The following is a 25,974-nucleotide window of genomic DNA, read 5'->3' as shown; positions in this document are numbered from 1 at the left end:
CTGTGCCAGGACTCTGGAAGCACTCATGAGTTTTTATTATCATTCTTGGTAACCTTCTGTCTGTATCCTTTCTCTATTTTTTAGTATAGTTTTAGTATAGCATAATATAATATAATATAATATAATATAATATAATATAATATAATATAATATAATATAATATAATAGCCTTCTAAGAACATGGAGTCAGATTCTCAATTCCTTCTTTGTCCTGGGGACCCTGAAAACACCACAGAAATGCTTTGTAAGCTGCGTTTATGCCACCTAAAGCAGCCTAAGGAGCAGTGCAGAATGTAATTTTTGCTGCCCCAGTAGCTGGGACAGAATAGACAAAACACTCTGAGGTTGCTGTGAAAGATCCTGGATCTTTATTTAATTGATGGATTGGATTTAATTGATTGTAGGGATTCCCCAAAATCTTCTTATTGAGAGTTATTTTCCAGATGCAGCATTCTGCCTCTGTATTGCAGGATATTCCATTATGGCTGGAATTAAGCTCATTTTGCTGTATTTGCCTGCTTGGTTTATGCAATGCAATAAGGCTGCTTGTACAGAAACCATCCAACTTTTAGATCCCTAGCTTTGCCTGCACTGAAACCTAAAGGACATTTTTAAGTGAGTCAGGTTTTTTGGCCATAATTAATTTCCTTTATTAGATCAACTAAAATTATTCTATTTGCAGGGACCTCTGTGGCAGGCAGGAATGATGAATCTGACTCCATGTGCTCAGAAGGCTAATTTTTTGTTTTATAATACTATATTATATTAAAGAATACTATGCTAAACTATACTAAAGAATACAGAAAGGATACTTACAGAATGCTAAAAAGATAATAATGGAAACCCCTGACTCTTTCCAGAGTCCCAACACACTTGGCCCTGATTGGCCAAAGAGTGAAAACAACTCACAGCAGAATCCAATGAAACAATCACCTGTGGGTAAACAATCTCCAAACACATTCCACACGAGCAAGACAGAGGAGAAGCAAATGAGATAAGAATTGTTTTCAAATTTTCTCAGAGGCTTCCCAGGAGAAAAAATCCTGAGTGAAGGGATTTTTCAGAAAATGTGAATATGACATAAAATAGCTGCAAAATAACAGAGAGGCTTTGGGACACAGAAATCCTTCATAAACCTGAAATAGAAGCAGCAAATTCAAAGACATTTCAAATGATATTTCACATATTTTACATCTCAAACCTTCTTCCTCTGTGATATTTTACGTACGTTTTCTGCTTGTTTGAATGTCATGACTCTAAAAATATTTTTCAATAAAAACTGTCATCAACATCTTAAACTTATATTTATCCTCTTTCTGTGTGGAGAAACTTCTAATTCATGTCAGACTGAGAGAGCACAGCACAGATAAAGTTTTTGTTTCACTGATAGAAGCTTGGTTTGCAATATAAACTTATCTACAAGAAATCTTTTTTTTTTTTGAAGTCATAAAAAAATAATAATGTAAATCCTTGGCACATCATTCAGCTCATAGAACATGTTGATTTCTCTTGAATGCCATTTTCGTCCTTTTAACATGAGTTTTGTCTGAATATCCCCTTCAGGCCATCAGGAAGACAGCAGTTCACTCCCACAGGGAAATACAAGGCAGATGGAATCCTGGAAACTGTAAGGCTCTGTGTGACTCCCATGCTCCAGATCCTCTTTCTTGCTTTCCCTGTCTCAGCTCAATGAATCTGATTTCTGTTGCGCTCCTAACATTTTAAAATCAAATTAGTTATGATCCAAAACCAATGAAGAGATAAAATCCCATAGCCTGCCTGGCCCTGAGTTGTCCCAGTGGCTGTGGGCAGTTGGGCTCTCTGAAATCCTTTTTTTTTTTTGTATATTTACCTTCTAAACCTAAAAACTCTGCCTGCTTTTAATGACACACAGTAAAAATGAACATGGGCCCCTCCAATTGACCCTGAGCATGAAAAGGCTCTATTTTCTTCTTGTCTTACACAGAATTCTTTGCCTTTTTTCCCCCCTCCAGAAGCTCCAAATGGCAGAACACTTTCCAGTTATGCCTTGTTTCCATCTGAGGCGCTCTGATGGCTTTGCAAGCAGTGCTGCCTCCAGCCAGGCTTTAGTGGTTGCAGGAAATGTTTTTGGCCTCCTAAACAGGGGAATGGATGTCTCAAAAAATCTGGAGATGGAAAAACAGGCAAAGAATATTGAAGTGAAGGCCTGGATCTGTCAGTTCTCCTGGATTTCATGTTAAATGGGAATACTCATATATTCTCTGAGTGTGGTAAATGCCTCACCACATAGGTACAAACCTCTGAGCATGGGGATTTCATCTTAAATAGGAATTTAATACAGATTTCATGTTAAATAGGAATACTCATATTCTCTGAGTGTGGTAAATGCCTCACCATATAGATACAAACCCCTGAGCGTGGGGATTTCATCTTAAATAGGAATTTAATACAGATTTCATGTTAAATAGGAATACTCATATTCTCTGAGTGTGGTAAATGCCTCACCATATAGATACAAACCCCTGAGCGTGGGGATTTCATCTTAAATAGGAATTTAATACAGATTTCATGTTAAATAGGAATACTTATATTCTCTGAGTGTGGTAAATGCCTCACCATATAGATACAAACCCCTGAGCGTGGGGATTTCATCTTAAATAGGAATTTAACATGGATTTAATCTTAAATACAAATACTCATATATTCTCTGAGTGTGGTAAATGCCTCACCACATAGGTAAAAACCCCTGTGCCTCTTGCTCATCCTGTGTCTTCTAAAGCTGCAACATTCCTCTGTCCTAGGGGTTGTTTTTCATTGTATAGGCAATGCTTAAAATGGAATCAAAGTTGTCTGTTCAAGAAACTTAAAAATCATCAATTGAACTTGAAAAATTTCAATATATATTGAAATTTGAAATTGAAAAATTCGGATTATATCAGGTTTTGAGGTATAATTCCATGCCAAATGACAACAGTAAGAGGTAAATTTCATAAGATCTTTATTTTTTTTTGTTAGTTCAGATCTTTCCAGGCAGTTTGAAAGTTTTGGCTACTTTATTTCAGCTTTCAGGTTATAAAATTGAGTTGCTGTTTTTTAAGTCATCTTTTTTCCTTCTTGTATTTCTTCCCAGCTAATACTTCACAGTGCCACGAGATATGAGGACCTGATTGTACTTCTACAGCAGAATATTCACCAGGTACTGTGTTTAATTATATATTAATTAATCAAATTGTGGTTCAGCTGCCAGCCTTTGTGTCTATTAGTTTCACACAATATGTTCTGAACACTGTTTCTACCACTCTATGGACATGTTTTCCATTTCAACAAACACAGCAACAAATTTTTACCATAAATCCCAGCAATTCCATCAATTCCATTTGCATTTCTGGAGAATTGGGCGAAAAATTTTATACACAACAAACAAAATAGCACCAAAATCCTAGACAAACAAACAAAATAACAGCAAAATAACACCTTTTCTTTTTCAGTTTGAAATTGGTCCCTATGGCTGCATCCTCCTGACTGTGTCTGTCATCTTATCAAGATCCATCAACCTGTGAGTGCCTCTCTAGCCTTGTTTTATAACCTGCAAAGTGAGCTGGGAAAATGAGGAGAAATCCATGTGTGCTTCAATCTCTGGCCTTTTTAATCTGTCCTGGTGTTTGCTCTGATAAATATGGGGGAGTTGTGCAGGTTTACCCACCTCATCTTGGCTTTTCTTGTTGTGTACACACACTTTTGTGTGTATTATTATGATTATATAATAGATATAATTTTATATTACTATAATATGTTAATATGTATAATTCTAGGTATAATTTATAATTATAGATATCTATGTATCTATATATAATATAGATATATATAGCTATATATAGATATATATATAATATAATTATATATATCTATATATCTATATAATATATATTTATATACAATATATTTTATATTTATTATTATTTTATATATAATATTATATTTTATATATATATTAATAATAATTATATATAACTATATATATCTATTGAGTGGTCACTCCACCACATCTGCTCTATCTGAACATTAGGTGTCATGTCTGAAGTTGTTTTTTGTTCTCTCTACCTTGACAGTTTAAGCAAGACTTGTTTAAAGGGTTATTTATTTCACATACCCCAGGTATCTTAGGTAAGGGGGAATAACCTGTCATGCCTTCCCAGTCTCTGCCAGTGAAAATGAAAAGGAAAATCCAGAATAAAATGGGTGAGGCAGCTCATTTTTAGGTAGCTGCAAGGAATGTGTGACAGATTTGCTCTCAGTTTATTGTTGTCATGAATATTCTGGCTCTTAACTCATGGGAAGTCACCATAACCTCTTTAAAAACTCCCTGAGGCTTGCCCAGGCACAGTGGCATTGAATTTTTATATACAGTGGCACTGAGTTTTTCCACAGACTGAAGGTGTTCCTGTGGTGCTGGGAGTGTCAGTGGGTTTAGAATATAAAGTCAAATTTTCACTGCTGTGAAAGGCCCCAGGAGCAAGGGGAAGCTGCTCCCTGCCAGTTTGCCATAAACAAGTGACAGCTGCACCTGAAAGCAGCATGAGGCTGGTTTATGGAAGCTTTTATTTCTTACAGCTCTGCATTGTCTTGACAAAAAAACCAGCAACTTAATCCAAATTTGAGATCCACAATCAGTTGCTCACCTGCTGGGATCCCAGCAAGGGTTTGCAGATTGAGTTTTTTTGGTTTTATTGTAATTTCTTCCTTTCTTTTGCTTATAGTAACACTACAGCCCTTGGCTCAACTCCACTTTTGTACTCTTAACACAAATTATGTGATAGTTTCAGGGCACATGCCATTTATTCTCATTTTTCTGAGCTGCTTACAACAGAGGGGTTCAGATGAGTAAAGTTACTTGTGCCATTAATGGTCTGTAGGTTCATAATTGCTGCTGTCTGCACTGCTTTGCTTGCTATAAAGTGATAAATATTCTTTAATCATTTAAGCATGGATATATTCTCCCTCATCACCTCCAGATGGATTATGACAAGGCCAATCAATCATCTGTGGTTTTATTTGGGGGAGCTGTGTCTGAAGTGAACATGACAATTCCTTTTGGTGCCTGTTTGCATTTTAAACTGTCTAAATATTTTTACAGATCTGATCCAGAATGTCAGAGCAGTTCATGAAGTGCAGTTCTATTTTGAGGAATTGCCATGATTTTCTCACAAAACTTCATTTTAAAGTACTGTTTCTCCTCTAGCTTGTACTGTGTAAGACACTGCATTGGTACCTTTTTTTTTTTACAAGAAATGGGAATTTTTCTGTTTTTTAAACACATTGGAAAGTGGGTTTAGACCTTTCCAGTTTAGACCTTTGCACAATTCCTTTTTTTTTAAGTGCAAACTGAATCTTGTTGATGTAATCTTCAGCAATCGATTTAGCTGCCTATGTCACCTTGCTTCTCTTGAGATATTAAAAATATCAAGACAAATAACTCAGTGCTGATATCCTCAAGAAATATGTACCATTCAGAGAGTGTTGCCAGCATGGTAAGCAATTATTTACATAACTGGCATAGTTCTGGATGAACAGCTGAAGACAAACAAGAGTTGCTTTAGATAATGGAATTTTCAGCCAGTAATAGATCTCCCTGGGATTGTTCTGCCCCAGTTTTTGGTTTTGTTTTTTTTTGACAGAAAAACCAGCAGGTCTTTAAAACAGAAAACTCAATGGAAGTTTCAGTTGTCTGGATTTTTGTGTGCATATTACACTGAAAAAAAAAAAAGGTTATTTAATTTTAGTTGAGGAGTTGACAGCAGTTAGATTTTTCCTACTTTGAGTGTAATTATCTATTTTAATGATCTTTATTACCCAGAGAGGTTGTGGATTCCCCATCCCTGGACATGTCCAAGGCAGGCTGGAGCAGCCTGGGATAGTGGAAGTGTCCCTGCCATGGCAGGGGTGGCATTGGATGGGCTTTAAGGTTCCCTCCCAGCCCAAACCATTCCAGGATTCAATGATTTATTTAATTTCTGTGTAATTATTTGGGCCTTTAAACTCAAAAAAATTTAGGCCTTTAAACTCAAAAAAAAGAGAAAAAAACCCATGATTAATTTGACTTATTTTCAATATCTGTCTTAGAATGACATAAATAATCTCCTGAAGTGCTTGGTTATCTCCTCTATAAAGCGAGAAAATCTAAATAACCTACTCATAAAGAAATTTTACACTGTAAATATCAAATTATGAAATGAAATCTGCTTTTTAGTGACAGGTCAGTGAAAAATGGGAGATTAAATGTTCATAATGCAGAGCATTATTCATGACAAAAACACTCTTACAACTGTACTCACCTAGTGATGGGCTTTAAATAGGCTGTTATAAAAAAAGGAGAGAAATTCTGTCACTACCACTAGAAATTTAATTATCTGAACACATCAGTTCAATTTTCTGTGATAGATGAGAGATAAATCATGTGTTGAGAGTTGATAACAGAATAAAAACACATTAATGGTTTCATGTAAATATATGATCTTTCATATTTTAACTTGCATGTATTCATGTCTCCCCAGGCCAGTAAAGTCACATTAATACTGGAATAAAGTGGAAGAAAAAAACAAAGTTTCCCATTAATTTGCACAGATTAAAAAAAATCTTTCTTCTTCACCAACAAAGAGGAATAACTTGGAAATAATAAAAATTCAGGCGCTCATGACGAGGATGAATACATTACTCCTCAAAGTCCAAAAACTTGGGGGGTCTCAGGGTAGCACTCAGGCTTTGATGTTAAAACAACCATAATTCTATTGTTTTCCACAGCATAAACAACTTTCAGGGAGATGAGGAGGCCAAGAGGTTCAAGTAAATTTAGAGCAATTAATGGAAGGTGCAAGCTCCAGCATCCCTAAACCCCCTGGCCTTGATGTTATCCCCATGTCCCCCCATTTTTGTGTTCTGCCTTGATGTTTCCTGCTGCTTTTGCTGTTTTTTTGGTCCAGCTCCATAATTTTTACATTGTTCCAGATCTTCCCCTGCAAATGGAAATTCCAGCTCTCAGCCAGGTCTGCTGGGCAGTTCTTCTAAGATCACTGGCAATCTGAAGCATTTTTATTTCAGGGGGGACGCATGCCAGGAAATGCAGGAGTTTGTGCTGCTTTGTAGATTTTGGGTAATGAGTTTTTCATGCTCCAGGCACTAATGATCATCACTGCCTGAGCTGATAACAAATGGCCAGAGAGGAGTGAGAATTCCTGAGGAAGTTGCTGAGAACGCGTTGTTGCTTCTGGTACAGGAAGGAATTCTGGTTCCTAACAATTGTTACCTGTTTGTTTTTGTTTTTTTTTTTTTAATTTTAATTTTGTTTTTCTTTTTAAACAACCAGCAAAAAAAAAAAAAAAACCAACCAAAAAAGCCATATTATAGCAGCTCAAGGGATTAATCTTTCTGAGTGTGCAAGATGTGTGCTGGGATCTTCACGTTGATGAGAGCTGCAGGATGTTTTCCATGCATGAGAGAGAGAATGAGCTCAAAATTTGGGCTGCAAGCCCCCACTGAGCCTCACCCCTGAGTGCAGGAAAGTTGTGGATTCCCCATCCCTGGAAGTGTCCCAAGGGCAGGCTGGAGCAGCCTGGGACAGTGGAAGGTGTCCCTGCCATGGCAGGGGTGGCACTGGATGGGCTTTAAGGTCCCTCCCAGCCCAAACCAGTCCAGGATTCAATGATTTATTTACTTACTATGTAAATATGAATATTCAGGAGTGCTTTTAGTGACAACTCAAGTGATCCCCACAGTCTGACTGTGTGGGGTTTTGAGCACAAAATGGCTGTCTCTTCTTACAAGCTCTTCTAAGACTAAACTATTTAATAAGAAATGACACTTAGATTATTTTCTTTTTTAACTCAATTACTGATCCCTCAAAGCCTGCAATGCAGGGGTTTCTGTCTAATTACAAAACATCACTGAAACCTATGAAGAAGAAGGAAGAAGACGGTAAAGAAGAACAACTTCCCTCTGCCTTAAAACTTCTATCTTGCTTCATATTTATGTCTATATTCTAAAACCTCAAACTCTAAGTTTTCCACCCTGTGATATCACACTTCTAACCAACTACACACCTGTAATCCCAGTGCTGTTAATCAAATTTGGAAGCCTTCTCCACAGCCTCAGGTCAATTGCAGTGTTTTCTTGGGGGTCTGTGTCTTTAAGCACAGAAAATTTAAAATTCTCAGCATCCAGGGCTCCAGCATGACTGAATTTCCACCCAGCTTTCCCTGCCTCATCTTCCCCAGCCCCTGGTCCCTTCCTTGCTGTGCTCACTCATGCAAAGGCCATTCCTGGAGTGGGATGTGGCTCCTTTGGATGCACCCACTGGATCTTCAGCTTTCTTTAAATTCCAGCTCCTCACCAACGCTGTTCCCACATTTTTCCTAACCACTGCAATATCTTGTTTTTATTGTTAAGACAATACAAAGCAACACACTCCATTTTCAGAGGGCTTCCAAGTGGTTTTATTCTCGCGTGCATGCTTTTTGTGCATTCGGACAAAACTCATTTTACACTTTAATCATTGGTCAGAAGGGACAAACAAAGTGCTCATTGGAACACTGTTGCAGCTTTCTCTTATTTATCCTCCTTTCTTTCTTGGTTTCTGTGTCAATGACCTTGGCAGAAAATTCTTTCAGGGCTTTACATGGATCCTCTTCTCCAGCTTCTCTCTGGCACACAGAGGTCACTGTAAAACCTCCTCCACAATAACTTATTGCATAAAATCATCATTACTAGAACCCAGGAGAGCAAGGAACACATGGAACAAGAACATTCCTCAGGTGGAAAACCAATGTATTGCCATTTGCAGGCAATGGAGACAATGCAGAGAGCCTGATCTGAAACACAGGCTCATTGTGCTGCTCACAAATCAAAATGCCTCTGTTTGCATCATTTTTGTGACCTGGGGATATTTTATCAGTTACTGGTAGCAGGTCAAGTGTCATTCTCCAGTCAGGATTGGCCGCTGGGGGTGTCTTTTCCCTGTTTTCTCTGAGGTGTTGCTGTGAGAATACGTAAAACAATGGCTTTAGCTGTGGGAAAAATAAAAAAGGAGACTGATTTTGTGAGTCAGGAGGAAGCTGTGGACTTCATTAAGGTTGGCTGCTCATGAACCTTGGAAAATGCATGTCAACATCTTCCTCCCTGCTGTGATCCCACAGCTCTATTAACTGTATTTCTGTAGCCCTTGCTGCTGCAGAGAAGGGTTCAGACCTGTTTCCAAGTTATCTGTGCTGTTCCCATTTTGCTATTGTGGAATTTTGGTTGTTAACTACTGCATTTCTGTAGCCCTTACTGCTCCAGAGATGGGTACTCAGACCTGTTTCAAAGTTATTTGTGCTGTTCCCATTTTGGTGTTGTGGAATTTTGGTTGTTTGGAGGTGCATTTCTTCATTTGATTTATTTATTTCAAAAGCCAGTTGTTATTAGATCAAATAAATCACATCATGGCTCCTTGTCAGTGTAGGATTTCTCACAGCCAGTGACTCTGTCCTTGATTATCACCAATTCACCTCATTCTCTGAAATCTATTAATGAACAGTTTTTCACTTGAGGGAATCAAATTATTAAAATTATGTTATTCTGTGCACTTACTCTTCATTCCTTTGGTACTGCTTTACCTAATTGGAGAAGTTAAATCTCCTTAATCTGCCATTCTAATTCATCTTTGAAATAAAAACATGCAGAAGCACCAAATCAGGTTAAATGCTGCCCATTATTATGCCCTTTACCATGGTCAAATATCATCTTATCAAATATCATATCAAATATCATCTGTTCATCATCTTGGGTTTTCTTCTGTAATCATTTATCTGGTTGCAAACAATCCTACAAGAATCTTCCTCTTCTGGCCCATTGGCAAATTATTTTTACTATTTTCTTTTTTTTTGTAATTTTAATAGTTCTGTCTGCCTTTATTCATCAAGAGAAGTTTTTATTCTATTACTTTTTATTCTATTTTATTTCTATTCTATTTATCATTTTTAGTAGCAGGAAATGATCATTACTGCAGTAATAATTTTTTTTTTCCCTATATCCTTTCTGTATCATTTACTGTAAAATAACCCCAATTCTGACACATTACTCTTTAAATCTCTTTCAGTCATGCAGAATTTGAAAAGGAAAGTGATGCTCTGCTGGCTCATGAGCTGTGGGTGGAACAAAGGGTCCCCCACCCTCAATCCACTTTCCTTTGCTGACACCTTTTCCTGTGCCAGAGCCAATCTCTAATTTGGAGTTCCCCTGAAATTCACCTTCTCTCCTGATGCTGAAGAAAGGTTTTTTTGTGAAATACCCTTTTGGCTGGGCCAGGGGGAAAATCCCAATTCCAGCTTCTCATGAAGGATCCCATCACTTGGGGCACTCTCAGCTCTTGATGGAAGTAGATTTTCCTGTGAGCCAGTTTTCTGGGAAAACCTTTTTAAAGGTACACTTGGGAGTGCCTGGGAGAGCAGCAGCAGGGGGAAGTTGTGTCTGGGAGCACTTTGCACTCAGGGCTTGCAGTTATGTCATACAAATAGATGTCACCGTGGTTTTTTACAGCTTTTGGTGTTTGGAAAACACAGGGAAGCTGCTGGTTTTGAGGGGAAACAGCTGTCAATTATGTTACTGGGCTAAAAAACAAGGAGCTGGACACAACTGGAAAAAAAAATATATTTGAGAATCTCAGAGCTCCCCAAGAGCCATTTGTGATTTTGCAACATGAGGAAAGCAGGTTAGATTTACCAGGAACAGGGGGAGGAGCAAATAGGGGAGATTTTGTGGGATCCAGACCTTGGTAAGGAAGAATTGAGCCCTTTTTTGTTGGGGTGAGTGAACTTCTGTGCCTCCTGCTCCATGGGTTGTGTGCAATTCCTGATTTTCAGGATCTTCCCTGCCACTGTGGGAATTGCTCAGAGGCCCTTGTAGCCAAAATGTTCATGGGGCAAAAGCTACTTGCAATATGAATCAATTAATAAATGCAGCTGCTAAAGGGTAATAAAGAAGGGAGATTGCTTGAAAGAATTTACTGTTTTTCCTTCAAAAAAAGGCAAGAATACAGGGATAATCAGTGACAGCCTCAGCAATATTTGTGGGAGGATGTGACACCAAGATTTGAAGCTTTGTGCTTTCAAAAGGGGAACAGATTGATGTGTGAAATGTCACTTTCTAATGTTTGAGAGAGGGGGGACCCAGGGGACAAAAGGTGGTGGGAAAAGGGGGTTTGGAAGACAAAGTAGAGGAGAGTAGGGTCTCACTCTAGAGAAATGTGTAGGATTTGCCAAATAAAATGTGAATATAAGGAGGCTATTTAGCATTGTAAATAAGGAATGTGACCCAAGTGGAAATGTGACCACAAAGGCAAAGAAGAGGAAAGGTTGGATTGGGTTTGAGGTGTTTGCTGCACTGGAGGACAAGGAACAAAGGTTAGGGGTAAAGAAAAATGAGTAATGAGACTCAGCTAAGAAAAAAAGGGCCGAATCAAGAGGCCAAAGATGTTTTTATGCTGGTTCTCTTTGTTATCTTGATTGGTAAAAGACTGGGGAAGTGGGAAACAATGCCAAAAATAATAAATGGGGGAAAATGTGGAGTTTGCCCAGATAATTGAGACACGTGACTCTTGTCCCCTGGTAAGGAAATTCAGGAATTTCCAGCTGGGTTCACAGACCAGAATTGGAGAGCTAGAGGCTGAGTGACAGCAGATTTGGTGTGGATGTGCAGCAGGAAGGTCACTTGTGGGAATAAAACCAGATTGCTCCCCTGACACATCCCTGTGGAACTGATCAGGATAAATCAAAAAGCTGAGGAACCGAAGAAAGGGAAGATTATTATCTCATTCTCTGGGGAGTTCTCTGACTTCTTAAAATAGTGCAGAGGAATGAAGAAAGTGTGGTGAGCAACAATCTTTGTCATCAGTGGTCTGAGTCCAGGTGTTGGAAACTGGAGAAAAAATGTGGTTCAGATGAGGTCACACGTGAGGAAATGACACAACAAGTGATTTCCTTATCATATTAATAGAAAGATACCAGGAGAAGATGTGAGGTTTCTGTGTATGGTGGAGGTGGCTGATATCAGGAATAATGTAAAGAATGCTCCAAGTCTAAATTAATAAATTAATATTCTGCCTTTCAGTAAAGGGAGCTCCACAGTGCAAAGCCAGCATGGCTGCTTGGAGTTCATGCATAATAACTGCATCAGATTTGTGGCAGGTGGAATTGAACCTGAAAAAGTGCTGATGGCTACACAATGGGAAGGAAAAAATAAACCAAGGATCTTTGTACTTTCACCTCATTCCTAAATTTATTCAAATTTATTCAGCACTTTCAAGCTTTCTCTTGCTTTTCCAGACTTTATGAATGGACCTGATCCTAAAGCTTACCTTTGTCATGCCTTATTTAAATATTGAGTAACTTAACTTGCAGTTGTAGGAGCAAGTGGAAAATTGGTAGTTAAACTAAAAAAAAAAAGAGAATAAAATTAGTTAATGGGAACCTAATAATAGATTTTTATTTGATATATCAAATGCAAATATGAAAATTCATTTATTAATGTGAAAATAACACATCTTTTAAGAATTCTAAAGGTGATAAGGAAGGAGACTCAGAAAGTGTTGTTAGCATAGGCAAGGTGACTGATGGAGCTTCTAAATGATCAGTCTGGGATTAAAAATGTTTTATTCCTTACAGTAATATCAGTGATGAAGAGGGACACGGGGACTTGGTGTGATGGTCAAAGAATCTGATTTTATTGTGGGCTACAAATGCTTATATACTATTCTATGAAGGCCAGTGATTTATTACTGCAATGATTGTGTTAAAGATCACATAAACAAACTTACACATTTTAAACATCTCTTGCTTGCAGAAGTCTGATGTAATTTTCTTTTTTTTCTGGTAAATCCATCTCATTTATCTTCTTGCAATCTTGATTTAATTCTCAAAGTTGTGTTTGCTCTTGCCAAAGCATCCTGTTACCAAATCTCTTATGATAATAAGGTCTAAAGTACTCTGTGCTTTGTGTACCCCAACATCTCCCCCTTTTTCTTTCCACCAAAACCACTCTTTTAATTATTAATCTCTGCCTTATTAATTAATCTCTGCCCACATTGAAAAGTATCATGATTAATACAATTACCATCAAAAATTATCACATACATACCTATCTTAGAAAGAATCTTTTAGTTAAAAAACTCCAGCCATTATAAGGCCCTGGCTTGATCTTTATAAACTATAAACATTCCTGATGGCAGACACAGAGGGGGCATTACTGGATTTAGAAAGGCTGCCAGAAGTTTAATTGCATCAAAAGCTTTGATTCTTATACACAGGGGTGGTAGGGAGAAACTTTTGAAAAGTTTGAGACTGATTCCTTCCTGTGTATTTAAAAAAAATCCAATTTCACAGAACCCAGGAGCTCTAATTCTTGGGGTTCCAAGGGTGTTTCAGGAAGGTAAGGGGCCAAATTTGATCTGATTTGATTCCAAATTTTTTTGTGTAAATATTAATGTAAAGTTCTGGAGGAGCTATATTCACCCCTATTTATTTTTTATTTTTAATAACATGTGGGACCCTGAGCTGGAAAAAGGGAGTGGTGTGCTGATGAAGTGACCTGATGACTGAAAAGCTGAAAGGCCCTGTCAATAGAGAGAACAAATTGTGCTGTAAAAAAGAGTTGGCTCAGCCTCCTGATGAGGGCAATAAAAAAGGAATTTATTTTCACTGCAGAAAGTGCAAGGTCTTGAAAACACTTGTAAACACTACTCACTGCTCACTACTGTGCTGGGGGGTTCATCAGCTGTAAATGGCAGCATGAGGAGCAGCAGAGCACACAGTGACTCTGAGCCAGCATGAAAAAACAGCCCTGGATCTGCTCTGAGGGGGTATCAGAATAGTTTTAGGAGGTGAAGAAATGTTAATGGATTGTGCAAGGCACTGATGTGTCCTTAGAGAAACACCATGGCAGGCTGGGCTCACACATCAAATATGGGGGAACTGTAGGAAAAGCACAGAGCAGGGGAAGAAGGAATCTGTTTTGTCAAAGGAGTCTAAAAGAACAAAAGGTTTTATGTTTTCTAGCCTTAAAAAAAGCCAATTTTGAGGTGGGACATAAATGTTTCCTAAAAAACTGGGAGGGTGGTAGTTGTACATAAAAAAGAAAGGCAGAGGAAGGGATTTAATTTAAAGATCAGTGTTAGCACAGAGAGAAAATGTACCAGTAAACCTTATCAGAGTGTGAGCAGATTCCAGAGTCCTGAGCTAGCACTGAGAAAAGTGTGGAAAGCTGAGAAAACAACCAAGAAATGTGAATATCTGCGAGAGAGAGTAACTGGGATGGCTGGGTTTCACCTGCCAGATGCAGAGAACATCATCTCCTCTTCTCCCTCTCCACAATTCTGCTTTATCCCAGCGTGGATGTGGCTGTAATCCACACCAGGGCTGATATAAACTTGGAATATTCTTCTGGGGAGAACCTGAGGGTGGTGGTGTTCACAGGGGTCCCAGCACGAGGGGAGAGATGAGACTCTTGACTCCATGTTTCAGAAGGATGATTGATTATTTTATGATATATATTATATTAAAATAAAATGATATATTAAAATTATACTGAAAGAATAGAAGAAAGGAATTCATCAGAAGGCTTGAAAGGAATAGAAAGGAATGATAATAAAATCCTGTGACTGCTCACAGCCTCCACACAGGTGGCTGTCATTGGTCATCAAGTAAAAACAATTTCACATGCTGGGGAAACAATTCTCCAGATCACATTCCAAAGCAGCAAAACATGGAGAAGCTGAAGCTTCCCAGCTTCTCAGGAGAAAAGTCATAGAAAAAGTATTTTTCATAAAATATGTCTGTGACACCTGAGAGATTTGTGGGTTTAGCTGCCCCTTGTTTCCATAGGACTGCCCCTATAGGATCCAGGAAAGGTTCTGCAAGCCTCATAGCCTGTGTTTGAGAGGGGAATGCCTCGGTCTCTCGGGAACCCTCGGCCAGTCCCGAGTCGGCAGACACCGGGGGCAGCCCCGACATGGCCGACAGCGGGGAGACACTGTCTGTGTGTGCCCCAAGGGTACTGAGGGCACCTGGGCTGGCAGGGAGACACTCTCTGTGTGTGCCCTGAGGGTACTGAGGGCACCTGGGCTGGCAGCAGGGAGACACTCTCTGTGTGTGCCCCGAGGGTGCTGAGGGCACCTGGGCTGGGGGGAGATACTCTCTGTGTGTGCCCCGAGGGTGCTGAGGGCACCTGGGCTGGGGGGAGACACTCTCTGTGTGTGCCCCGAGGGTGCTGAGGGCACCTGGGCTGGGGGGAGACACTCTCTGTGTGTGCCCTGAGGGTGCTGAGGGTACCTGGGCTGGGGGCAGACACTCTCTGTGCCCCGAGGGTACTGAGGGCACCTGGGCTGGCAGGAGACACTCTCTGTGTGTGCCCCGAGGGTACTGAGGGCACCTGGGCTGGCAGCAGGGAGACACTCTCTGTGTGTGCCCCGAGGGTACTGAGGGCACCTGGGCTGGCAGGGAGACACTCTCTGTGCCCCGAGGGTGCTGAGGGCACCTGGGCTGGGGGGAGACACTCTCTGTGTGTGCCCCGAGGGTGCTGAGGGCACCTGGGCTGGCAGGGAGACACTCTCTGTGCCCCGAGGGTACTGAGGGCACCTGGGCTGGTCGCCTGTGCAGCACAAGAGGCACCAGAGACAGCGGTAGATGAGAAAGGGCCGACTCTTAGCAGGGGTTAATCCAAGGTTTTATTAGGATCCCAAAGGAGCTCCTGCACCTCAGGGGCCTCCTGCCGAGAGCCCCAGGAGATGCGCCAAGGTCACATTTAAAGGGAGGTGGAAACCAGCAGTAGATAACATTTTACCAACCAATGAGTGACCCTAAGGGATGGGTACTGGGGGACAGACATATAGGACAGCATATGGGGCAGGGCTTGGGGGGCTGACCCCTGGCCTCTGGCTCATCACTCAACGACTTGGACCAAAACTTCTGGATGAAGGGGGTGGGAGGCTGAGTGATTGACAGAGAGCCAGGGTGGGGGTTTGGGGATGATCTCATCCCGGGAGAGGGATAACACAGGTAAAGGGAGGGGGGTACAGTCTGGGATAAACCATTTGGGAAAAATATGGGAATACAAAACAAAACTGCTTCAAAATATTACAAAGTATAAAAACACACTACAACAGGGGAAAAAACAGGAAACTCTCTGAGAAATGCAGTGAAGCATCATTCTGCTGCAATATTCTCCATGTTTCCAGCAGTAATCCCAGGATTTCCCAAGCTGCCAGTTGTGCCCAGGTCACTGAGTTTATTAGCCCTTGATGAAACCTCTCCTCCACCAATTTCTCTAAACCCTTTAATCCTTTTGGCTTCCACAACCCCTGTGGCAACGAGCTCCCCTCTGCAGAAATGTGTTTTGTGAAAGAGTTTTTCCTTTTTTTTTCCCTTGAATTTCCCAGTAAATTTAAGTGTCATTCTGATTTTTTAAGATTTTCTAAACTTTCTGATGTTTGTATTCTTGTAACGAACTTTCTCACGCACTTTCTGTGAATAATTTATTGTTTTGTGTTCTTTTATGGAAGAGGAGAAATTTGATGGACTGTGGGTTGGTTTAGTGTCATTGGAGAGGTGGCACTGTCACCCTCCAATCCACTGTCACTTTTGGAAATCTATAAATGTTGGAGTCAGAAATTAAAAAGTCTCTTTTTACCTTGGAAATAACAAGGTGTCTGCATTGTGTTATTTCATGTCCCACAGTGATATTTAAGGAGTGATGTGAAATTCATGTTTTGAAAAGTAGTGAGGAAATTTTCCTTAATCATCTCCTTCCCTTGGAGTCCACCAGTTGTGTCCTGCTGTAGTGAAATGGTCCCTGCAGCCTCTTCCCACAGGAAAACTGCTCCAGTTCTGACCTGTCCTTCCTTCTGACCATCAGAAATTCCTCTCACCCTTCAATATCTAAATGCTCAGGTTCTGCTGAGCTAAAAACTGTAGTAAGTTAACTTAAAGAAATTGAACTTTTAATTGTTTTGTCCAGTTGAGGAGTCTGCTTCACAGGATGGCTACATGGTGTTTTTATTTCTAGATCAACCTTATTTCTCACTTCTCAGCTTTTAATCTATAAAAATAAAAAAAATAGGCTCAGTCTGTCTTCAGTGCCAGCATATTTGTGATTTATCCCTCCAGTCCTTGCTATTTAGAAATTTGATGGCCATGGCCAGGTTGTGTCAGGCTCCTTTTACTGTGTGGTCATCAGATGGAGAAAAGGAATTTTCCTGAAGTTACTTCCTCTGCAAATTACCTGAGCAAGGTCACCTAAATTCTCTTCAGGATGTACCAGTTTCTCTCCATGCACACAGATGTAAAGAATTCAGAGGGATTACTTGTTTATATGTTCATATTTAGATAGAAAAAATAGTTATATGAAGAAAAAAAAAGAAAAAAGATTAGTTATATGAACCCTGCCCTGAAGTGATTGATCAGCTTTTTCATCTTTCCAATCTTGTTTTTTTCCCTTTTTCCTTTCCTTTAGCAAATCAAAGCATTTCAGAAATTAATTCTTTTGATTTTTGGGAAATAATTGATACTGATTAAAAGACTGCAGAGGTGTGGAAGAATAAGTGTGATTCTACTACAAAATGCATCAGTAACAAATAAATTGTCAGATTTTGGCCAAATTTCAGCAGATTACTTTCACACATTCAGATTATTCAGGGTCAGTGTGGTGAGATAAATACAGATTTAATGTCTTTGCTTGTTCTGTTGCACTCAGGAGGACATTGCATTCAGTCAGCAAGATAATTCCTTTTAAAAAATTAAATAGTGGCTTGAACATGCCAATCGATTAATAATTTTCCCATCAGATCTATCCCTGTGAAATATAAATGCTTCCCATATTTTGTCAGCAGTGTGGAATAGCAGAACTGATGAATTAACCTGCATGAGTACCTCAGACCATTTTAAGAACTTGGTGAAATTAGCAGCTATGTGGCAAAAGTGATAAATAAAGAATGGAGCCACTTCCTTGCTTCCCCTGGTCTGAATCCCAAACAATATTTTATATTTTTTTAGAGAGGCTCTTTCCTTCTTCTTTGAACATTCATTTGAAACCTTTGCCATGTGCCAGTATTAAAAAAAAAAAAAAAGAAAAAAAAAAGAAATATTCTGGAACATTTACACAATAAGGCAGTCACCCATCCTGTCATTTTCCATATCCCCATTGTAATTATTTGAAATCCTTATGCTTGAAGATGAGTTTTTTTTCTCCCTGCCAGCCCCAAATCTATTTTGGGAGTAGACTTGTAATTGTGTGTTTGTTAATGTGACTGTCTGTTGCCATGAACAAAGTGAGGTCACCAATTTTCTGTGGCAGCTTTGCCTCAGAGTTCAGGACTGTAAACCAGCCAGCACTTACTGAAATGCACTCTTTTTTCTTTTATACTATTTTATTCTTTTATATTATTTCTCTTTTCTATTATTTTATTTTGTTATCAAGCCAAGTGATACCTATGGCATGAACTGACTCACATTGTGATAGCCTGGGATTGTTCCTGTTACAGATTGTATGGGACTTTTGTATTCAATATTTAATTATTCTCCACTGAAGACTTGTCAATAATTTTCCTGGAAGTAAGTTGAGAGTAAATGTATGTGAAGCATTGGAAAAACATTTATTTCACTTAGTTTTTGCTAAGGAAAAGTTCATCTGATTGCAGGCTATGTTATATTGGAGAATCTAATGCTCAAAATTTTTATATTTTGGATTTATATTTATGAACTTTTAAAACTTTTTTTGAGTCCATGCAGATCACTGAAGTGTACTTTATCAATGCACCATCACTGCTAAGGTTTTTAATGACATTACAATTTCTTCTATCAAGTGTGGTTTGGTCCATCTGTCTTTAACTTTTAGATTTTTTTTTTGGTTTTGTTGTTATTTTTATATCTCAAAATGGATTGATTTCTAGGCAGATTTCTAATAACTGCCTGGAAGTCAGCAAATGGTGTCAGTATGGCTGTGACAATTCAGAGCAGTCAAAGGTTTGGCTCAGAACATCTGTCCACCTTCAGTGCTTAACACCCTTTATGAACACATTATTTATAACTTGAAACAAGCAGTTACAACCAGGCTGAAGATAAACACAGATTCACCAACAGCAGCATGGAGAGGAAATTAATTTATAATATATAAATATATTTTCTGGAAGGAGTTTCAGGCATCCCTTCCTTAAACCCAGCAGCATGAAAAAAACATTAAAATATAGGTATAATTCACACCAGCTGTATTTTGGTGACTTCTGTCATGAGGAGATTTCTCCAGTTGCTATGAATTAAGTTTTTACTCTGAAGCCACCTTACAGATCTTTTGGTTTCACCACATGATGGTGTTCATTTTGTGTGATAATAATGTGAGAAAAAAATGTTTGCTTGCATGAGGACTGAAAGGACAGTTAAGCCTCAGGATAACAGCTCACAATTACTCTTTTTTTGGGGGAAAAAAGGCTTTAATACAAACATTTTTTAAAAGAACAGCTCAGAGTGAATAAACCACGTGGAGCTGAATTTTGCCATGTTATTTAAGTTCTGTGAGCATTTTAAAACACATCCACATTCTGTACATATTTTAGAATCCAAACTCTGTCTTCCCTGGTTTCAGGCAGGCATAAAGCACATCACACACCTTACAAGTAAAACTAAAAACCAAGCTGGGAGATCTTACAAGTGACCTGGAATTTAGCAAAGTCTCGTTGTCAACTTTTGTATTCATATCAGCACAGGGAATGATTTCTGCTGAAAAAAGAATGGAGCCCATGGAGCACATGCTTGATTTAAAATCTTTATCCAGGAGATTTTAAAAATCAGTATATTGCTTTCTATCTGGATTTTTTTTTTTTAACAGATTTTATAATATTACCAGGAGAGGCAAACCCCGCTGTTCTGCTCTAGTTCTGTTCTCCTACCCCACTCTCCAGCTGGGATATGAACTAGCACAACACTGGAAAATAGTGATAATACAGCACAAGAAAGGACTATTTACCATTAAATTTATTTACTGTTGATTTTTAGTGTCTGTTTACTGATCTGTGATTCTGTTGCAGCAGCACGTGGCATGTTGGGCTGTAAATTAAAAAGGGATTCAGGGAGTCAAGCCTTAAATCGTTGTCTGATGACCATTGGAATTATTAAAAGGCTCCTGGCTTCAAATTAATGGGTTTTCTTTCTGTTCTAAAGTGATTTAAAAATTAAAAATGGAAAATTCCATGCTGGGGGAGTCATATTGATGATAATGATTTATGGATTATGTCTGCATTGACATCTGACAGCCAGGACAGCAGAACGAACAAACTATTCAGATTTGCCTGTCCCCAGGGAACATCTCCACACCCCCAGCAAAAACCACCCACAGAGTTGTGACCCTCTGATATTTTTACAAAGCACGAGGTGCACTTGCACCTGGAACACCACAAGCACACCTGCAGAGAGGCTGGGGAGCCTTGGGCAGGTGGGAAGAGGAGCCCCAGGCGCGTTGAACCGAGGTGTAAATCCCGCGTTGAGCGGAGGTGTAAATCCCGCGTTGAGCGGAGGTGTAAATCCCGTGGCCGCGCGCCTGACGTCGGTTTCCTCAGCGGCGGGGCTGATTGCAAAGGCAGATGTTGTCCTTCTTCTGCAGGAGCTGAGATCCACCTCCAGACTCCCAGATTGTTTGTGCCTTCAGATGGAATTAGAGCTTCCTGCCATTGTGTGTGGCGTATGTCCCCTCGTCCCCGACTGACGCATGTTGGACATTCTGCCCGCGGCGCTGGCGAGATGAGGCCACTGCTAAAACTGAAAAATGGCCAAAATCCAAAGATTTTTATCATCCCATCCATGCCTTGCAGTGGTGCACGAGGGAGTTTTCCGTGTCACGGGCACACTTTCCCCAGCCTTTCCTTTGATTTCACATGGGCAAGAGACGTCAGTGGCACTTTGTTATGTCTGACACTAACTTGTGAATTGTCTTTAAAATAAGTGTTTTTGAAAGGGGTGAAATATGTTTTTATAAAAAGGATAAAATGCATTTTTCAAAATGGGAATTGTGATTTTGTGACTATGACATTTTTCATAATTATTTTAAATACTTTAAGGGCTGTAAACCTTGAAATTATATGTTACATTCGAAGAAGTCCTATGAGAAGATAATTACCTAAAGCTTGAGAACTGTGATTCCATGACTTTGACTTTCTTTAAATTACTTTAAATACTTTTAGGGCTGTAAACCTCAAAATTATTATATGTTAAATTCTGATTTTGTCATCCAAAGAAATCCTGTGAGAAAGTAATTACCTAAAGTTTGGGAATTGTGATTCCATGACTGTGACTTTTTTTCAATTATTTCAAATACTTTTAGGGCTGAAAACCTCGAAATTATATGTTTCATTCTGATTTTGGCATTCAAAGAAAACCTATGGAAAATAATTATCTCAAGTTTGGGATGAAGACAGGAAACGTCTTGGCTTTTTACTTAATAAATATATTTTTAATGGAGCATGTGTGTCAATTTTAAGGGGAAATTTCCAGCTAGCATTACCCTGACCACATCAATTCAACTCCTGCTTTGTCAGAAACAAAATATTTTCATTTTTAAACAAAATTAATTGCGCCAATTGTCAAGAAACATGGATATTTGTATGCCTAGGTTTGGCAAGTCAAATGGGAATGAGGAGCCTGGATGTGTGTAGAATAACTAAGTTTTAATTGATTATTGATTATTATTCAAGTATTCTCTCTACCTCAGTAGCAATATCAAAATAAGGATGGAGTCAAAACAGTTGAGATCAGCATATTTTATACAGAAGGAAAATAGCTTTTTTATGACCCATAGAATTAATCAGTGGGTTTTATTGCCACAGCTCTCCCAGAACATAGTACATTGATTTTCCTCAAACCTAGATTGAACATTTATTCATGTGTAAAATAATGTTTGCAATTCCATTATATCTGCTGGATAAAAAATGATCGCAGTTACAACCTTTATGGTTTAGGCCATCAACCAATCACTAATTCAGTAATTCCAGGGGTTATGAGATAGTGAACTTAGGTTGGGGACACATTAGTCCATAATTATGGGCAATGCAGTTTCACAGACTTTTCTCTTTGGCGTCACAACATATAATTAGGGGCCACACAGCACCATTATAAATGTGTACATCCAGAAGGGTTTTGGGGTTATTTTTCTTTCTGTTTTTTCATGCTCAATGTAGTGTATAGATTGTATGGGTATATTACAAGTATTGATGATAGGAATAGCAAATAGCAGATCTTATCTGAGTACTGGAATACTCAGGTACTTTGTGGAGTCTGTCTCCTTGGAGAGATGCAGAAACCATCCAGATGTGGACCTGGGAAATTGGCTTCAGGTACCAGAGGTGGGGTGGACAAGGGGACCTCCAGAGGTCCCTTCCAACCTCACCCATTCTGTGATTCTGTCACACAAACAGTGCAGTAGTTCTAATTTCTAAAATTCTAACTAGTGGTGACAATGACTTTATTTCTTTCTCTAAAGTTGCTTCTTTTAAGCTCTACCAAATTTCTGCTTCCCACAGGCTCAGTTGAGATTTTCTTTTTTTTTTTTTTTTTTTTTTTGCCATGTAAAAAATCACCTTGAAAGGACTCAGAAAATACAGGGCTATATTTATGGCTGAGAAACAGTTTTCATTAAGATTTAGAGATTAAAAGAATGAAAAGAAGCAATTGTATTGACATTTGGTTGGTTTTGAATTTGTGTTTTCCTCTGCAGGGTACGCAATGACTTTGACGTGCTCACAAACCGCCTGATTGGCAGCCACGGCTACTGCACCCAGGTGAGCTAAAAAACCCCACAGTTTTGGGGATGTCCTGTGCCTCTGCTGTGAGCTGACCTCTGGGGAGAGATAGATTTCTTATTTTTGAGTCATAGAGTCACGGAATCACAGCATGGTTTGGGTTAGAAGGGACCTTAAAGCTCATCTTGTTCCAGCCCTTCCAACCGTCCACTATCCTGGCTTGCTCCAGGCCCCATCCAGCCTGTGTTGAACATTTCCAGGGATGGGGATCCACATCCTCTCATGGCAGCCTGTTCCAGGGCCTCAGCACCCTCACAGTAAAGAATTTCCTCCTAACATCAGCTAAACCTACACTCCTTCAGCTGGAGGCCATACCCCCTTGTCCCATCACTCCATGCCCTTGTGAAAAGTCCCTCTCCACCTCTTTTGCAGCCCATTTAGGTATGGGAAAAAAATGATTTATGGAAATAAATTGGTGGAGATTTATGCTATAAAATCTCCACCAATTTCCTTTTGTTTTTTCCCTTATTCCCATATCCTCAAGCACCTTCATTCTTTATTATTTTTTCCTCGTGTTTTGGCACATTGTTGTCTTTGCTTTCAGAGGTTCTGCTTTGCAGGCTGGTTTTTTGGCCTGCATGTGCCTGTACCTGTGTGTCCATGTCCTCCCACTGCTCTCATCTATCTGCCTCTTTGGGACCCCCTGGCTAATTTCAGTGCTGAAATATTGCTGTGTTCCCTCCCTGCCCTCTCAGAAACATGCCCGAGGTTTCATGTCTGATCCTGCAGCTCCTCAGGGATTCCAGGATCCCATCTCTTGCCCTTCTGGCTGCCAGAGACAAACTGCATGTTCCTCTCTTGTTTCAAGAGGACTTTTGTACTGTGACCACACAATGGTTTCTCAAGAAGGTGGTAGAACATCAGTGATGGTGAATAAAAGTGCTAAAAATATCAGTAAAGGCCTCTAAAATCTGGGGAATCCTTCAGGAGAAACACAGAGCTGTAATTGTGTGCAGTATTTTTAAAACCAGTTCCAAACTGGCCATACCAGAGTTATTCATGTCTTTGGGCATGGTAATTTGCAGTATTTTTTCTGGAAACTTTCTCTTTGTTATTTCCTCTCCTGGTTTTAGCCATATGTTATTTATTAATAGTGAGCTGGTTCACTGCTGCAGCACAGTCTGCTGTTAGCTCTGCTTCCGTGCACCCCAGCTGGCCCTGGTGGGATGTTAGCTGAGAAAAATATCCCATGTTTCTGTTCTTGAACTTCAGGCACACTCACATGTGCAAATGCCACCCACCCTCTCACAGGTATTTAGCCTCTGACACCCCCCTGCTTCAACTGGAGAGGAAATTATCAGCAACCATCTCTAGGAAATATCAATATCTTAGTGATCAAGGTCCATATGGGTAAATGTTTTACTTTTAAGGAGATTATTTTCATCCAGAAATAATCAGTGAGAAAGAATCATAATTTAACAAATCTTGTCCAACATACAAAATACATCACTAAGCACATACAGAAATGTCATGTAATACTGGACAGGCTTTGAGTTTATACCATTCATGCTGTGCTTTTCATGGTACAGAAGAGGGGACACCAAAATGTTTCCATTAAAAAAAAAACCCAAAACAACCTTTACATGAGATGTTTGAGAGTTGGATGTAAGAGCAAATAAATTATCAGCAGTTTGCCTCCAGAAGGATGAAAATTGAAAACTCCTCTAATATTTGGACTTCAGCAAAGCTTCCACTACTGTCTCTCACAGCATCCTGATGCCTTGTGCAGGCTGACCTAGAGCAGAGGCTGGACAGAGCTAAAGAATAAAGCAGGGATTTGTTAAAAGGCCTCCATGGATGCACCTTGGGCAGCACAAGAGCCCAGCCAGGGCTGCACCCAAGATGAACCAAAATGGCCCCAAAATGCACCAGCGCTCCCGGGGTCTCTCCCTGGGATCAGTTCTGCTCCATTTGCATCTTGCAGTTCATTGTCCCATTCCAGCTTTAGCCCCTGCAGTCCCACCCTGCTTGTTTTTCTCTCTCCAGCCCACGGGGTTTGTGCTCTTGGGCTGAGATTTGGATCATTTGTCCTTGGTGCCCAGCTGGAGCAGGAATTGTTTTGTCTCCCTGCTCTGTGCACAGAGCTCAGCATCCCCTGATGTGAAGAACTACAGAACTGCATACTAGAGCAGCACAGAATCTGAAAATATAAAAGCTAAAACCTGGGTTATCAATCCTTTTGGACAAGAAGTCCAACCCACAGCTGGAAAAGGTTTTCCCCCAGAGGGTTGGGCACTGCCCAGGCTCCGCAGGGAATGGTCACAGCCCCAAGGCTGCCAGAGCTCCAGGAGGATTTAGACAAAGATCTCAGGAACAGGGTGGGATTGTTGGGGTGTCTGTGCAGGGCCAGGAGCTGGACTGGATGATCCTTGTGGGTCCCTTCCAGCTCAGGATATTCTGTGATTTTATAATTTCCTCATTTTACTTTGGGAGACTTCAACCAAAATATCTGGAATCTTTTTATAATCAATTTTAATTCCAACTATAAACCTAAAGCCAATCCATAAACTGGGGGTCATGTACATGTGTAACTTCACATCAATCCTGAATCAGTCTTCTGCTGCTCAACTACTGTTTTTTTGGTTTTTTTGTTTTTTTTTTTTCTTCTTTATTTCAAACATGTCCCAAACAGGAACTGGTGAACTTGCTTTTGACTGGCAAAGCTGTGTCCAATGTTTTCAACAATGTGATTGAGCTGGACTCTGGGAATGGCAATATCACCATTTTGAAAGGCATCACGAGTCGCAGTGATATTGGTTTGCTGTCCCTGTTTGAGCACTATGATGTCTGTCAGGTATGCTTTCCATTAAAAATGTAATTAAAAAGAAAATAATTTCTTTTAAAATCAGCTTGGAGTAGGTAAAGCAGCAAAGTTACTGGCTTGGTTCAGTTTGTCATTTCTGTGCTGTAGTAGTGGTTCTATTACCAGTAAAAAAAATTAAAGACAATTAAAATAGCTGTTAATGCAATGGGATTGTTCCATTTAATTGTTTTTGATAGTCATATTTTAATTGTAGTCATCATGAAAATGAGAAGATTGATTAAACCTTTCAAAGGAGTGACAGGTATTAATTTACCTCAGGAAAAGCTTGTGTAATGATTTCTCTAGTTCTCCATCAACAGGAGATGGAGGA

General features: G+C 39.6%; 1 protein-coding gene across 3 annotated transcripts in view; it reads left to right on the top strand.

Moving 5' to 3' along the window:
- Nucleotides 1-25,974, top strand: part of MINDY4 (MINDY lysine 48 deubiquitinase 4) — an 80,297-nt gene that overhangs the window by 33,346 nt on the left and 20,977 nt on the right. For all 3 annotated transcript variants that reach the window (XM_066555772.1, XM_066555691.1, XM_066555854.1), the window contains exons 11-15: nt 1,564-1,627; nt 3,113-3,178; nt 3,471-3,538; nt 22,756-22,819; nt 25,473-25,634. In XM_066555772.1, the coding sequence (XP_066411869.1) occupies nt 1,564-1,627; nt 3,113-3,178; nt 3,471-3,538; nt 22,756-22,819; nt 25,473-25,634 (424 nt within the window). The remainder of the gene's footprint in view (nt 1-1,563; nt 1,628-3,112; nt 3,179-3,470; nt 3,539-22,755; nt 22,820-25,472; nt 25,635-25,974) is intronic.

The sequence above is a fragment of the Molothrus aeneus genome, chromosome 1 (genome assembly GCF_037042795.1).
Source record: "Molothrus aeneus isolate 106 chromosome 1, BPBGC_Maene_1.0, whole genome shotgun sequence".
Taxonomy (NCBI): Eukaryota; Metazoa; Chordata; class Aves; order Passeriformes; family Icteridae; genus Molothrus; species Molothrus aeneus.
Note: the sequence above shows the minus strand (reverse complement) of the source record. Positions and strands in the feature narration are given on the sequence as shown.